This window comes from Emericellopsis cladophorae (assembly GCF_022114955.1).
Source record: "Emericellopsis cladophorae strain MUM 19.33 chromosome Unknown NODE_14_length_400046_cov_116_985211, whole genome shotgun sequence".
Classification (NCBI taxonomy): Eukaryota; Fungi; Ascomycota; class Sordariomycetes; order Hypocreales; family Bionectriaceae; genus Emericellopsis; species Emericellopsis cladophorae.
The window spans coordinates 175,657-190,986 of NW_026250939.1; the positions used below are offsets into that span (position 1 = coordinate 175,657).

The following is a 15,330-nucleotide window of genomic DNA, read 5'->3' on the forward strand; positions in this document are numbered from 1 at the left end:
TGCGTCCACGGAATAGTCAACAACCTCCCAGACTTCGACGCCGGAGGGACGCCAGTTTCAGCACAAACGATGGAGCTCATAATCATATTGAATTCACAGACAGGCTACCACTATTTGTCTTCAGGTCCCTCGAATGATAACACGCATACGCAAAGCCCTGACCAAAGTCGCGAAGCACCTAATAGACATAGCGGAAGTGAGGGTTCTGGGGCAGGTTAGCAATGTCTGACGATGGGGGCACGTCCGACTCACCTCAAAGTCCGTCAAGTCGACAGCCTCCTCGCCTTGCGTATCCAGCGCCACGCCGAGGGCGACCTGCGCCGCCTCGCGGTCCTTGTTCCTCTTGACGAGGAGGAGTCTCAGGAGACCGGCCGCGACCACCTGGCCGATGACGCAGGCGAGGATGACCTTGCAGCCGGTCGGGTACAGGGGCGCCTCTTCGGCGAGGAAGGCATGGGGCCCGATGATGTTGCCGGCGCAGTAGGCGGAGAAGACCATGGCCGATGCGGTGATACGCTTGGTGTAGCCCGACAGGTTGACGGACGGCATCTGCAGCGCGAGGACGAGCGAGGCGACGTAGGCGCCGACGCAGTAGTAGCCCAGGAGCACGCCGATCTTGCCATTGTCCGTCTGCCTGTCCATTTTCCACATGAGGCACGTGCCGACAATGGTCGGGACGAGGTACAGGGCCATGGTGGTGGTCCTCCTGATCCACCGGGAGGCGAGGTAGGTGCCCGATAGGATCCAGAAGACCTGGAAGGCGCCCTGGGGGATGCCGAGCGCGGTGGCCTCAATGTTGGAGCGGGCGACGCCCTTGACGATGAGCTTGCCAAAGTTGGCGACACCACCGTTGACGGTCTCGTTGAGGAGGGTGTAGAAGACGAGCAGCCAGACCTGGGGGTCGGAAAAGGCCTCGCGGATCTGGTAGACGCGAATGTGCTGGTTGAGCACGCCGGTCTTGGCGAGGCGCGCGCGGCCGATGAGCAGCGCCTTCTCCTCGTTGGTGAAGAACTTGGCCGTCAGGATGCTGTCGGGGAAGAAGAGGAGGAGGACGATGCCCCAGAGGACGGTGAGGCCGCCGGTGACGAGGAAGATGGCCTTCCAGACGGCGAAACCCTCAATGTGGCCGATGCCGTAGCTGAAGATGCCGCCGAGCATGGATCCGACGCCGTTGCAGCAGTAGAAGATGCCGGCCCTAAAGGGAGATTCGGAGCTGTTGGTTTGTTTTGTCAGCCAGTGCACAGGGCCGCTGCTGTGGTGGCAGATGACGAATGAGGGGGACACTTACCGAGTGTACCACATGGCGACGGTCATCATGAAGCATGTGGTGATGGGCGACTCGAAGAAGCCGAGGAAGAAGCGGCAGGCAGCGAGGCCGGGAAAGTTGTGACACACGGCCGTGAGCATGAGGACACCACCCCAGGAGAGGACGCAGCCGGCGACGACCTTGCCCATGCGGGTGCGCTGCGCGAGGGCCACCCAGGGGTAGTTGGACACGAGGTAGGCCAGGTAGAAGATGGAGGCCATCCACCCGTACTGCGTCTGGTTGGTGTTTGTGCTCTCAAAGAGGTCGAAGACGGCAGCGTAGCTGGGACGGGGGGGGTCAGTTCAGTCACGGTGAACGGCAGACGGTGGGAGTAGTAGATGTACCTCATCGCCTGCTTGTCAATGTACTGCAGGACGTATGTGACGGCGAGCAGGGGCAGCACGACCATGTCGATCTTGCGGACGAGCCTGCGCTGCCTTGGGCCGTCGGCGAGGAGCTCCTCGATCTGGTCGGTCGTGTAGTTGTGCTCCCGGAGAAAGATCTCGGCAGCGTCGAGATCATGCGTGGCCTCGACGGCCGTGGGCTTGATGGAGGCCACATCGTATGTCGAGGCGGGCTTGATGTCCTTTGTGCGGTCCTGCGAGGCGCGCTCGACGTCGGTAGTCATGATGAAGGGTGTAGGAAATGGGGAATGCCAAAGTGAGGATGGAACTGGAATGGGTTGAGGCTTGAGAGGAGTGCTGACGAGGACTTGACGTTGGGTCTATGTATACTTGAGTCTTGAGCCCCCTCTTATCAGTCGTGGCCCTTGGCTATCATCCACGTGCAGACGTAGCATGCGCCCTGCCACACCCTATCTGACAATCTACATGTGCATGATCGGAAGGTGAAGGCGGTTAGTATCAAGCTAGAGCTCGCCTCCTATCTTTGCGGGGGTGGATACGGCTGTGAGAGACTGTGGGGTTTGGTCGACACTACCGTTATCGGGCAGGGAGGGCCGCAGGGTTGGAACTTGTGAGAGGTCATTGACTGTGGGTTGTGAGATGTCATTGACTGTGACACTAGTCTAGTCTGCTAGTGAAGGATCCAGGATGCTGCCAGGGAGGGGGCTAGACAGGTCCGAGATAGCTGACAGCGGTGGCGTCAAGCGGCATGGCTGGCTCGCTCATCCAAGTCAAGTACCGGCAGCATCAGCACGTAGTCTACCGCGATACTCTGTGGGCAGAGGTCAATTGAGCTTGGACTCGGCTGTCGAAGAGAGTGCGCTCTGCTGGCTTCCGAGGTTGGCAGTCAACATGAGCAGTCTGGCCCCCTCCAGCTTGAACCCTGCGCTACGTCCGGAGAATACTCACCTTGGGGCTCGAGCCTTGAACCCCAAAAGCTGGGCATATGCAAGAAGTTGGGGCCAGGCCCGGATCTCACTTTTGACCGGCGGTAGTAGCAGAATCTGGACACCGAGTGTCGGCACCTGTCCGACGGACGCGAGATACGCGACTCATGGCGATTCGACTGAACCCGACCAGGCGAGGCATCTCCCTATCTCTTGCTTGTTTGCGTCGCTTCCAGCCCTGTGGACTGCGCGTCTCATCTCAAGGTACGCAACGGCCATGTGTCTCTCATGAAGCAAAAGGACTCGAGCCAACAGCCTCGACCTGATCGACAGGTCCGACCGACAACTGTCCGACGTGTGGAGAAGAGGCAGCAAGGGTCCCACACCTCATGCAGCATGCATTGCACTTATCGACACCTCCGCCGGCTATGACGCCCGCTGATAGGGCTATTTCCGAACCATCGTCACCAGATACGTACGCCAGTCGGCTCAGGTGTGTTCAAGTCAGTCTATGGGCGGAGAGCGTTCCATCGGCCTGGGTCGGCTTTGGCGTCGTCTGCTCGTGCTCATTATCTTGTTCACGTTGGGCGTCAGCATCCTGCGTCGTCCAAGTTTGACGCCACCACATTCCCTCGTACTCTTGCGAGGACAATTCACCATGGCCCAGGAACGTCCCACGGTGAAACTGCCCCAGGGCATCGTCCAAGGCGTGACCCTCAGGAACAACCACCTTCCTCGGCCTGTGGAGGCCTTCAGGGGCGTCCCGTACGCACTGCCACCGACTGGCGACAGGCGTTTTCGACAGGCGCAGCCAGTCGTGCCTAATCCAGATCTCGTGATCGATGCGTCTGCGTACGGGCCAGCGGCGCCGGGAAAGCAGCTTCTCGCGGGAGGGCCCAAGCTTGAGTACAGCGAGGACTGTCTGCATGCCAACGTCTTTCGCCATGTGCCCGCCGGTGAGGAGGCGGAGACGAAGAGGGAGAAGAAGCTGCTCCCCGTCGCGGTGTATTTCCACGGGGGTGCCTTCAACAGGGGCACGAGCTCGGGGCACGACACGGCCAGCATGGTGGCCTTTTCTGAGGAGCCATTCATTGCCGTGTCGTTCAACTACCGACTGGGCGCCCTGGGCTTCCTGCCCTCGACGGCCAGCGAGAAGGAGGGCATTCTGAATCTGGGCCTAAGAGACCAGCTGGTCCTGCTCGAGTGGGTGCGGGATAACATGCACCACTTTGGGGGTGACAAGGACAGCGTCACTCTCTTTGGCCTCTCCGCGGGTGCTCACTCGGTGCGTCTCGTCCTGCGAACCGTCCATCTTCACTCGAGTGCCCCTAGCTAACACGCCCAGATTGGTCACTTGATCATGCACTACAAGGAGGGCGAGAAACCCCTGTTCCACCGCGCCATCATCGAGTCAGGGGCGGCCACCTCGCGCGCGGTGCGTCCGTACAACGCGCCCATCCACGAGCAGCAATTCCAAGAGTTTCTCAAGCAGACAAAAATGCCCGCGGACACGCCGCCAGAGGGCATCTTCCCGTTCTTGCGCTCCCTATCCACCGACGCCATCTCAGCGGCGCAGACGGCCACGTTTGACAAGTACAACCCTTCCCTACGATGGGCTTTCCAGCCCGTCATCGATGGCGACATCATCCCCCGTCCACCCCTGGAGACCTGGAGGAGCGGCAAGTGGCACAAGGTGCCCATCATGACGGGCTTCACCCGGAACGAGGGCTCGCTGTACGTCAACAAGCGGCTGGACGATCCGGCGCTGTTCCCAAAGTTCTTCGCCGAGTTGCTGCCCCTCCTAAGCGAGGAGGACATTGCGACCATTGATCGGATCTACGCGGATCCCTCCCTGCACCCCGGCTCGCCCTACAAGGAGACGCGCGACAAGGTCGGCTCGCAGTACCGGCGCATCGAGCAGGCCTACGCGCACTACGCGTACGTGGCGCCCGTCCGGCAGACGGCGGAGTTTGCGTCGCCGTCGGCCCCCGTCTACGTCTACCAGTGGGCGCTCGAGGCCACTGTGCTCGAGGGCGCCCGGCATGGCGACAATATGCGCTACGAGTTCTGCGGCCCACTGGTCGTGGCCATCTCCGAGGGGCAGAGGAGGCTGGCGAGGACGATGCACGGCTACGTCACGAGCTTCATCATCGCGGGCGATCCCAACGCCGTGCCGACGAGCGGGCTCGAGAGGCCCGCGTGGCCGCGGTACGAGGTCGGCCGGGCCAAGGCCATGGTCTTTGGCGAGAAGGACAAGTCGCTCGTCGGGGGTGCGTCTGGGCCGGCGGCTGAGGTGCAGGACGACAGTTGGGAGCGGGACAAGTGTGAGTTCTGGTGGAGCAAGGTCGAGCTGTCGCAGCAGTAGACTATACAGCGTTTTCTCTTGTATAGACAGAAATCACAAGTGAGACGATACTGGCTTTGACGTTCTTGTTCTTGAATGCAGCGGCTAGAGTACGTATCTACAGCCTTGCCCCCTGGCCAGCGATGGCTGTGCACTCGACCTCTACGTCGGTGTCGAGGGGCAGCTGGTGCACGGCGACACATGTCCTCGCCTGTGGCCATATCAGCAATAAATACTCACCCGTGACCCAATTTGACTCACAGGCTTCTGGTCCGTGGTGAAGAACTCATCCCAGACGGCGTTAAAGGCGGCAAAGTTGGCCATGTCGGTGAGGTAGATGTTGACCTTGAGCACCTTGTCGAGGCCACTGTTCCCGGCTTCAAGGATGGCGGTGAGGTTCCGGAGACACTGCCGGGCGCGGTCCTGGACCGTGCCCTCGACCATGGCCTTTGTGCTGGGGTCGATGCCGACGGCGCCCGAGCAGAAGAGGAGACCGTTGTACGAGACGGCCTGGACGAACTGGGGGAGGGGAGGGGGCGCGTTGGGGGTGCTGATGGTGGTGCGCGACATGATGCCGGTTTTCTGGGGGTGAAGAGATAAGCAAGTGTAATCTTGAATGCGAGGGGGGTGGAACATGTAAGTATGTCTTTGAGTTCGTTTATTTGCGGCTTTGCATTCGTGGCTCTTGGCTGTCGGTGTTGATATCGGGGAGTCGGGCACGACCGATGCCGGGTCTCCACTGTTCTCCGCTCCGTGGACGCCGAGCTCGGCGGCCAGGTGCGGGCTGATTACTAATCTCAATACTCTTGCAGTGGTGGCAGACAGAATTCATGAGGATATGTAATGAAATTCGGAAGCGAGAACTTGCAGTAGGATTTACTACTCATTGGGGGAAAACGTTGGGAAACAGTTGAATAGTACCAGAGACTCTTATGCTTGTTTTTCTTTTTTATCCTTGTCAATTGCTTGGAGTGCGCGGAAGATGATCTTGTCAAAAGCAGTCCTCTACGGTTTAAGTCACCCACACCTGCCTAACAGCTGTGCTCGGTTCAAGAGTGTTTGCTAACCGTCAAATGTGACCAGAACGACAGACTAGCCCACAGCGTAGAGGGTGCACGAACCCATGCGCAGTAGCATAGAACTTAGACCCAACTATTGTCGGATTCGGATTCTTCGAAAAAAGAAGATATAGGCCTGTACTTTTGTTCAACGCCCTTTGATTGCAGTCGTCGCTGCAGGTTAGGCAGTGGCCACTGGCAGCCATAATTCCATAAGGAAGGCCAGTTTGATAGACGAGTGGGAATATAGCCCCATACGGTGCGGCAATGCCTAAAGAATGCAGGATAGCCTGGAAAAATTTATCTGAGCGCTTTCATGAAAAGAGAAGAGTTTCATCTGTGACTGAGGGCAGACAATGAAGCAGCTCGCTGAAGTGCCGTCCTGCTGCTATTGTGTCAGCCCCGTCTAGGCTAGCATACCTGGTCGTCTGCCAAACACCCTCGGCAACTAGATCCGTTCGATGCAACGAGACACACCGTCCCGCGCACAGATGAACCTCGAGCTGTGTCACATGGGCAATAAATAGTATAGTCCGAGGGTACTGTATGTTTTATGGACAAATTGACTCACATATTTCCGACCATGCCAGCCACAGATCTGGAACTCGGGCCTGTCGTGCGCCTCTGTGCGTAATGGGCGTCTCAGGGACCTGATTGGCTCTGCTGCGGATTCAGGGGGACTAGCCGCCGAGGCTCGAGCCTAACGGTTAGCCTAACCTACATGTAAGCATCTTTTCCGACCCACAAGATCAACACAGCGGCTGCTTTCTCTATGTCTTTGTAGAAACTTGAAGCCACTGGTGATAATTAGCCAGTCAGGCAGCCAGCACGCTGGCCGCTAATGGCCGTGGGTCCAGGCACTGGCAGCCGCCTGCATAGTGGCGCTTGACTTCGATTGTTGTCTGATTGAAGTGGTAGTAGCTACGTACCTGCGTAGTATCATCACCGACCGACGCCCAACAATAGCGAAACGCGCCGCGCAATCAAATGGCAACGACGATTGCACTGTTCATGTAATGTAGCGACTGGAGCCGCGGCTCATCTCGAGCTCGCTGGACCATATCCACCGTCGTGCTGCTAGCAGCGTGCGTGTGATAACGATCTTCACCCACGTCCGTGCCATGATGTCAGCACCCAGCACACGCAGCCATCGCCGGATGAGCCTCGAACTTGGGTGAAGTATTTACGGCTGCTGCCTTTGCAACTCGGCGAGCTGCTCATGAGGTGCGCAATCGCATCAATCTCAGGTCAGGACTGCGTGCTGCAGCCGTGGCAGCGGCCAGCCATCGAACCAACGCGCGGAGGGGACGGCAATGCAGGCACAGGCGGAGAAAGCGCATCAATCTGCGACAGCCAGCCCGGAGATGGCAGAGGGACGAACCCCTGGCACCGACGGACCAAGCAGACCTGTCCATCTGGCTGATGCACGTTTCACGCCCCGGAGACGCGGCTCCACTCGAAGCAGCGCCAGCCTCAACCTCAAACCGCGCCAACGACCCCTGCCCATCGTCCAAGTCCTTCCTCGTCTGCTTGGTGCTGCTGTTCGTCAGTCCAGATCAACATGGGACTCTGTGGATGGGGATCCATCGCAAAGTTCTTCATAATGCCATCTACTGCTCCTCCAGCCGCTCATCTTGTTGTTCCCTCCCTCCCCTCCCTCCCTCTCTCTCTGATTAGCGTCTTCAGGGTCGTCGATCGTCGTTGGTAGTTTCTTCCATTCTTCTTGTCGTGGACACATTCTTCTCGCGCGTGCCTGGTAGCAGCCCGTTCCTCTTTCATACGACTTTCGATATCAACATTGTTCCGCTCCTTTGGTACGTCTCTCTCTCGATATCCCTGGCCTGAGCGCACGTTCAAGACCATTCGTACTCACTCGCCTCATCTAGATCTCGACGCACAGTCCCTCTTCCACCCAAGCTGCTCCTCAACAAACACGACCTAACCGGCGACTCTATTCTATTCATCCATTCATTCACTCACTCTTGCTCGCTTGGACCGCTCCGCTCGCTTGTGAGCCCACCAGTGTCGAGAACAAATTCATCCTCACGCCAGCGTTGATCGCAGACGTTGTCGACGTTCTCCTCTTCATCCTAGACTCTTAGTGACCGGCTCACTTTGACGCATCCTGTCTCTCTCTCCAGCACACTGTCGGCACCTTTATATATAGAAAGAAGCAGCAATGTCTTTCATCAAGTCCCTCTTCACGAGCGCCCTGCTCGTTAGTCTGCCCCTGGCCTCCGCTCTTCCTCATGGAGCCCATGATGCCGGCGCCACAGACCTGATGTCGGACATCAACCTCGGCGACCTGGACCTTGGCGACATCATCACCAACCCGGACAGCAGCAGCGATGGCGGTCTCGGCGGCATGGTCTCGACCCTGGCCACGATCCTGTCCAATCCGGGCGCCAAGGAAGTGATCCCGAACCGGTACATTGTCGTGTACAACAACACGTACGACGACGACGCCATCGAGGCCAACGTGATGCACTTCACATCCGAGGTTAAGAAGCGCAACCTCAACAAGCGCTCGCTGTCCGGCAAGCTGCTCAGCACCGATGTGCACTCGTATAAGATGAACTCGTGGCGCGCCATGACGCTCGACGCCGACGACGACATGATCATGGACATTTTCAACTCGGACGAGGTCGAGTACGTCGAGGCCGACACCCAGGTCCACGTCTCCGCCCTCCTCGCCCAGACCAACGCCCCCGTCGGCCTCAACCGCCTCTCCGCCTCCGCCGCCGGCAGCGACCGCTACTTCTTCGACTCATCCTCCGGCGAGGGCATCACCGCCTTTGTCGTCGACACGGGCGTCAAGATTGAGCACACCGAGTTTGGCGGCCGCGCCACCCGCGGCGCCAACTTTGTCCCCGGCGAGGGTGACGACGACCTCAACGGCCACGGCTCCCACGTCGCCGGCACCATTGCCGGCAGCACCTTTGGCGTTGCAAAGGCCGCCAACGTTGTCGCCGTCAAGGTCCTCGGCGCCGACGGCGGCGGCTCCAACTCGGGCGTCATTGACGGCATGCAGTGGATCATTGACGAGGTCGAGAGCAAGGGCCTGCGCGGCAAGGCCGTCATGAACATGTCCCTCGGCGGCGGCTTCTCCGAGGCCCTCAACCGCGCCATTGAGCAGCTCTTCAACGCCGGCGTCGTCCCCGTCGTCGCCGCCGGCAACGACGGCATCGACACCCGCAACTCGAGCCCCGGCTCCGCCCCCAACGCCATCACCGTCGGCGCCATGGACGCCCGCGACGACACCATTGCCGCCTTCTCCAACACGGGCCCCAGCGTCGACGTCTTTGCCAGCGGCGTCGACGTCCAGAGCGTCGGCATCCGCAGCAACACGGACACGGCCATCCTCAGCGGGACTTCGATGGGTGAGTTCTTTGACTGTCTTTAAAAACGTCAGAAATCTATGCTAACAGGACAAAGCCTCCCCCCACGTCGCCGGCCTCGCCGCCTACCTCATGGCCTTCCAGAACCTCAGCGATCCCGCCGAGGTCGACCAGGCCATCAAGAACCTCGCCACGAACGCGGGTGGCAGCGTCCGGGGCGTCGACGCCATCACCACGGATCTCATCGCCAACAACGGCAACACCTTTCAGTAGTGGTTAAGTGGCTCGCAAAACGTCACGGCACTCGTTTCACGAGGCATGGACAGCACGATTTAGCTGCGTATATTCATTTGCATGAATTCATTTGCATCTGGGGAGGGACATTCATTATGAGTGGTCGGTCGAGGGTGACCAGGCAAGACGGACACGTGTCACAATCACTTTTTACACATGGAGTACTACTTACGATCATTTCGCTTCCATATATTTCACAAATAGTATCAAGACCCTGCATAGAATTGGTTAATGATAATATTCCTTGATATTCCGACGTCTTTGAGAGGGGCGTGTATTTGACAGTCTTCTAAGCCTGAAACATGTCTCGTGCTGAGACGAGGCGGACGGCAAACCCCAGACCTGTCGTGTCTTGGCCAGAGTGCAGACAGTACAGACCCCTGTTGGCATATAAAAGGGCTCAAACCGCAGCGTTTTCCGGTCGGATCGGGCCACTGTAGGGCCCCTGTCTCAGAAACGTCCTGGAGGCTGGCCCCTACATATCATACATAGTATATATTACAGCTGCTATAGACGGCAGCGTCGAAATGTCCGCCCTCCGGCGCAAAAGTCCCTGTTATGGAATAAACAGGAACCAGCGCCGTGCCCGCCTGATCCGGAGATGAGGCGGGCCCGAGGTCAAGGTGGTGTCTGATATCAGCACTTCTTCGGCACAACCACAGTCATGGAGAGGACTGGATTGCAATTTGACATCCGTGCTAGGTAGTGTCATAAGAGGGGGCGGCGTGTGCACGCATGCGCGTCTGGGGAGCAGAAACAGGGACAGCGCGAGGAACAGGGCCGGGTAAAAAGAGGCAGATGATCATGATTAATATGTACTGAACCCGAGGAAACAATATGCGCCAGAAGTCGGAGGCAATGGTGTCGTGAGGGAGAAAAAAGGACAAGAGCTGGTGTCTCTGGACAATGCTACAGCTCGTCGCGGATCGCGGACGGGTCGGGGACACTCGAGGTCCATCCCTTGGCCGCGGGACTCATGTCGTCGAGGATGTGGCCGAATTTCGCGCCAAACAACCAGGCGGTACCAATCTAGACAGGACGAGTCAGCACTTGTTCGATCAGCTCATAGCATCTTTCACACAAAGACTCACCATGATGGCTGTGATGAAGACCAGGCAGGCCAGCGCCACCAGGAAGATGACGGCGGCCTCGCCGGGGTCTGTCGTCGGCTCCTTGCGCTGCAACTGCGCATTCTCCTGGGATAGCTTCTCGGGGTTCTGGCGGGGGTACAGTGTCTCGATGAACTGCTCAATCTTGGCACACTGCACCGAGATGGCGAGGAAGTTGGGATCCCGGGGGTCGTTCTTCTCCTTAATCAGATGCACGTAGCGCTTGAACACGTCGCACTCCACCTGCAGGTTCTGCGTCGACTCGAGCATGATCTGGCAGGCGGCGCCCTTTGTGATCTTGACGTTGCGCTCCAGCACGGCCGGGTTGCGGAAGACGAGCTCGAGCGTGGCAATGGCCATGCCCTGGGGGATGGCGACAAAGTTGAACACGCTCTGGTCCTTCATGCCGGCCATGTAGAACAGGCACTCCTCGACGTGCTTGAGCGCGTCGAGCACCATCTCGGACACGACATTGAGGGCCTGCTCCCGGTACTGGGGGTCGAACATGTGCTCCCACTCGTCGACGTGCTTGCTCCAGATCTCCTTGGGGTACCAGCGGCGGCCCTCCTCCCAGTCCTCGGCAATGTCGCGGATAATGTTGGTCTTTTGCAGGAACTGGCCCATGGACTCTGTGAGGTTCGGGCGCTCGGCCAGCTTGGGGTGCGCCAGGTCCGAGGCGAGGAAGAGGCGGGTGCAGCCCTCGCCGACGAGGCCGGCGACGTAGTGGCAGTACAGATTGTACTCCTCCTTGGTCTGCACGCCGTTCTTGATCATAAAGTCGTTCTCTGCGTAGTCGGCCATGCCGTTGCCCATCTTGCGCGTCAGGTCCTCGATGATTTCATAGTGGGCCTTGCTGAGCTTCTTGAGCTCGGTGACGACCACGTCAAACTTCTCGAGCAGCTCCTTGTCCTTCTCGACGCTGCCGTGGAACTGCCAGCCGTCCTGCTGCATCGTCTTGTGGAAGTTGCGCAGCAGGGGCACCTTCTGGTCCAGCGGGATGGTCATGTCGTCCTCAATCGTGTCGAGGCCGCGAAGGACCAGGTAGAAGAGCGTCATGGAGTAGAGCAGTTCGTGGTTGAGCTCCTTGCAGACGGCGGAGAAGCTGCGGCTGGTGAGGTCGAGGAGGCGGAAGCACTCCTTCATCTCGGGCGACTCTTTGGCCTCGTCACGCGTGTGCACCGGGTCGTGGTAGACCTTCCATTGCAAGATGGAGCGCAGCTCGATTGGGTGCACGAGGTAGTAGAGGAAGCCCATGATGGCGAGTGCAGAGCAGAAAAGGGGTCTTGCGCGTGTTCGATCGAGGGGTGCGCAGGACGAGGCTTCGGCAGTGTGGGTCGACCAGAGACAATGGTCGCGTGATTGTGCTAGGAGGTGATTGAACCACAAGAGGAGAAACAGACCAGCGGTATTAAAACAAGAATGTCGCGAGGACGGGGATGGGGTAGAAGAGGTGAGGTTGGTTGAGGTGTGGTGTGGTGTGGTGTGGTGGGTGGTGAAAGCACAGAGATCATTGGCCCCACGTGGAGACTGGAAGTCTCTTCTTTAATTTCCAGCTGGGGGACGGATGCGCTACCACTTACTTGGCCGTTCAGCCAGGCGCCTGGGGAGCGCGGGCAGCGCTGCGACAGGCGGGATTGACGCGGGCCTGCATTCCGGCGGCGCCCAGAGCAAAGTCCGTCCGCACTTGGAGAGAGGCAGACGAGGCGTGGATTGAGCCGCCAGATTAGCCGCGAGCTGAGAAAGGGAAAGGACCAAGTGTAACGGGGATATTGGTGGCTCTCATGAGTCGAGTTTTGATCTTGGGGCTGATGCGTTATCGATACGAGATGGAGCGTTGCGAAATTGCTCCACCGAATGCAATCCTCACCTCCAGCAAAGTCAGCCAGGCGAAATGGCATGGGTGTTCGTCATGTCAAAACATCAAGTATTGTTCATATCCTGCTTTTTTGCGTGACATGTGCAAGCCTCACTGGATCAATCATGTGTGCACGGACGATTATCTACTGAAGTTCGCTCACCTTGAAGCGTATAGGGTAGACTACTTCCCCTTGCAGCCTGCGTGTGGCCAGTGCTGCCATCTAAAGTACGCAATTTACGGTGAATCAGGGTTCTCATGAGCCAGAAGCCTGGATTTATCGTGTCAGAATCAGATGTCGGAATCGGCAATCTTTAGAGACTTGAAACTTCTTACGTTGACGCAGAGGAAACGGCAGTGTGCGACAGACATGTGAAAAGTGCCCGACGCCACAGCGACACGCCACGAATCTGGACCCCCCGTACGGTAAGGTAGCTGACGCACTGCCCCTCCATTACGTAGACCGGGGGCTCCAAATTCCCTACTGCACTACAAGGGAATCCGGTAGCTACAGCAGGTGCCTAACAACTTGGACCAGGCAAAGTTCGACGCTGCAAACATTGGCGACAGCAACCTGCACTCACTTCCTACAACAACCGACTCCTCGTAACATCTAGCACCACCTCGTATCCGAGAGACGCGATCACCATGGTCGTCGACACGGCCTACTACGACATCCTCGGTGTCCAGCCCACCGCCACCGACATCGAGATAAAAAAAGCCTATCGCAAATGCGCCATCGTGCACCACCCTGACAAGAACCCCAACGACCCCACGGCCCACGAGAAGTTCCAGGAAATCGGCGAAGCTTATCAGGTCCTCTCCGACAAGGACCTTCGCGCGGCCTACGATAAATATGGCAAGGACCACGCCAAGCCCCAGGAGGGCTTCACCGACCCGGCAGAGTTCTTCACCAGCATCTTTGGCGGCGAGGCCTTTGTCGACTGGATCGGCGAGATCAGCCTCATGAAGGACCTCACGGCCACCATGGACATTACAATGCAGGAAGAGGCCGAGGAGGCTGAGGCTGCCGCCGCGGCGGAGGCGGCGGCCGCTGATGGGAAGCCAGACGCTGATGCTGGCGCTGATGCCGAGGCCAAGCCCAAACAGGAGGGCGAGTTCCCCGGTACGGACGAGGCAATCAAGCAGAGCATGAAGGAGAAGGATGCCGCAGCAGGTGCTGCTGGCACTACCGACCCAGCAGCAGCGGCACCACCACCCGCAGTCTTGGTCGAGGAGGACAAGACCGCAGCTCCTCCCGCATACACGGCCGGCGCGGACGGTGGTCCTGCTCTGCCACCCCGTCGCTCGCAGGACGCCTCGCCGACCCCCTCCACCAGCCGCCACCAGATCCCTCTCCGCCCCGCGCTCGCCGACAAGTCCCACGAGGACCTCACCAACGAGTCGCAGGGCGACCTGTCCGAAGAGGCCCTGCGCCGCAAGGAGAAGAAGAAGGGCAGCCTGTCGCGGGAACAGCGCGAGCAGCTGGCAGCCTACGAGAAGGAGCGCGCGCGAATCCGCCAAGAGCGCGTCGACACGCTCGCCCGCAAGCTGGTCGACCGCATCTCCGCCTGGACCGAGACCGGCAAGGGCGACGACGTCACCCGCTCGTTCCAGGAGCAGATGCGTCTCGAGGTCGAGAACCTCAAGATGGAGTCCTTTGGTATCGACATTCTCCACGCCATCGGCCACACCTACGTCACAAAGGCCTCGACGCTGCTGCGCAGCCAAAAGTTCCTCGGCATCGGCGGCTTCTTCTCCAAGCTGCGCGACAAGGGCACCATGGTCAAAGACACGTGGAACACCATCTCCAGCGCCATTGACGCGCAGCAGACCATGGAGGACATGGCGCGTCGGGAGCAGGAGGGCGGTGACGACTGGGACGACGAGAAGAGGGCCGAGTACGAGCGTCGCGTCACGGGTAAGATTCTCAACGCCGCGTGGCGGGGAAGCAAGTTTGAGATTCAGAGCGTGCTGCGGGACGTCTGCGACGCCGTTCTCTACGACAAGAAGGTGCCCCTGACCAAGAGGCTGGAGCGGGCGCAGGCTTTGGTGTTGATCGGCGATGTCTTCAACAAGGTATGCACATCTCTTTTCTCCTTTCTGGCAAAATTATTCTAACAACTGCAGGCTGCTCGTTCTCCCGAGGAAGAGGGCGACTACCTTGTCTTTGAGCAGCTCGTGGCCGAGGCTGCAATGAAGAAGGACAAGGACGAAGATGGCAAGAAGAAGGACAAGAAGAGCAAGGACTCCCACTTCCACCACCATGGCCACAAGCACACAGAGCCTACGCCGGAGAAGAGCTGAAGAATGTTGCGCATGACGATGCTGTGAGCACGCGGCGGATGATGTATAGAGAGGGTTTGCGGGCGGGGAATACCGGTGCATATTTACATAGACTCTTCACCTTTTTGGTTTTCCTAATGATACTCCCACCCGGTTGACCGATTCACACCACAGTCACATTGTTCAACAACTCCTTCGCGCCACGCGCAGTCAATTCATCTACCAGTCTAGTAGGTAAATGAATAAAGGTATCTTTGCCCACCACATGTCCAGACCCATAGGACGCGCTAGATGATACATATATGGCTGGTGTCAAATGAAAATGAAAGAAAGAGGGGGTATCTGTTGGTACAACAAGAAGAAAAAAAAACCTATGTCCCGAAACAAAAGAGCAAAAGCTGGCTGTGTAACTGACAGCAGAGGGCTGTAGAGATAGATGTAGGGAAGGA

The 15,330-nt window shown here is 58.5% G+C and overlaps 6 protein-coding genes across 6 annotated transcripts; 3 read left to right on the top strand and 3 right to left on the bottom strand.

The window, feature by feature from the left end:
* Positions 1-178: 178 nt before the first annotated feature.
* J7T54_008385 (uncharacterized protein) lies at positions 179-1,934 on the bottom strand (the record flags this gene model as incomplete). Its single annotated transcript, XM_051505418.1, has 4 exons — positions 179-205; positions 253-1,213; positions 1,289-1,588; positions 1,651-1,934. 4 exons carry the CDS (start codon positions 1,932-1,934, stop codon positions 179-181), a joined length of 1,572 nt encoding a protein of 523 aa, XP_051363155.1.
* Positions 1,935-3,255: 1,321 nt separating this feature from the next.
* Positions 3,256-4,962, top strand: J7T54_008386 (uncharacterized protein; the record flags this gene model as incomplete). Its single annotated transcript, XM_051505419.1, has 2 exons — positions 3,256-3,882; positions 3,943-4,962. 2 exons carry the CDS (start codon positions 3,256-3,258, stop codon positions 4,960-4,962), a joined length of 1,647 nt encoding a protein of 548 aa, XP_051363156.1.
* A 97-nt stretch (positions 4,963-5,059) lies between these two features.
* J7T54_008387 (2-iminobutanoate/2-iminopropanoate deaminase) lies at positions 5,060-5,511 on the bottom strand (the record flags this gene model as incomplete). The annotated part of the gene is made up of 2 exons (XM_051505420.1): positions 5,060-5,152; positions 5,203-5,511. 2 exons carry the CDS (start codon positions 5,509-5,511, stop codon positions 5,060-5,062), a joined length of 402 nt encoding a protein of 133 aa, XP_051363157.1.
* A 2,667-nt stretch (positions 5,512-8,178) lies between these two features.
* J7T54_008388 (Alkaline protease-like protein) lies at positions 8,179-9,610 on the top strand (the record flags this gene model as incomplete). Its single annotated transcript, XM_051505421.1, has 2 exons — positions 8,179-9,379; positions 9,435-9,610. The coding sequence occupies 2 exons, from the start codon at positions 8,179-8,181 to the stop codon at positions 9,608-9,610; spliced, it is 1,377 nt and encodes a 458-aa protein (XP_051363158.1).
* A 930-nt stretch (positions 9,611-10,540) lies between these two features.
* Positions 10,541-11,994, bottom strand: J7T54_008389 (squalene synthase-like protein; the record flags this gene model as incomplete). The annotated part of the gene is made up of 2 exons (XM_051505422.1): positions 10,541-10,660; positions 10,723-11,994. The coding sequence occupies 2 exons, from the start codon at positions 11,992-11,994 to the stop codon at positions 10,541-10,543; spliced, it is 1,392 nt and encodes a 463-aa protein (XP_051363159.1).
* A 1,249-nt stretch (positions 11,995-13,243) lies between these two features.
* Positions 13,244-14,902, top strand: J7T54_008390 (putative J domain-containing protein-like protein; the record flags this gene model as incomplete). Its single annotated transcript, XM_051505423.1, has 2 exons — positions 13,244-14,674; positions 14,726-14,902. 2 exons carry the CDS (start codon positions 13,244-13,246, stop codon positions 14,900-14,902), a joined length of 1,608 nt encoding a protein of 535 aa, XP_051363160.1.
* Between the last annotated feature and the right edge of the window lie 428 nt (positions 14,903-15,330).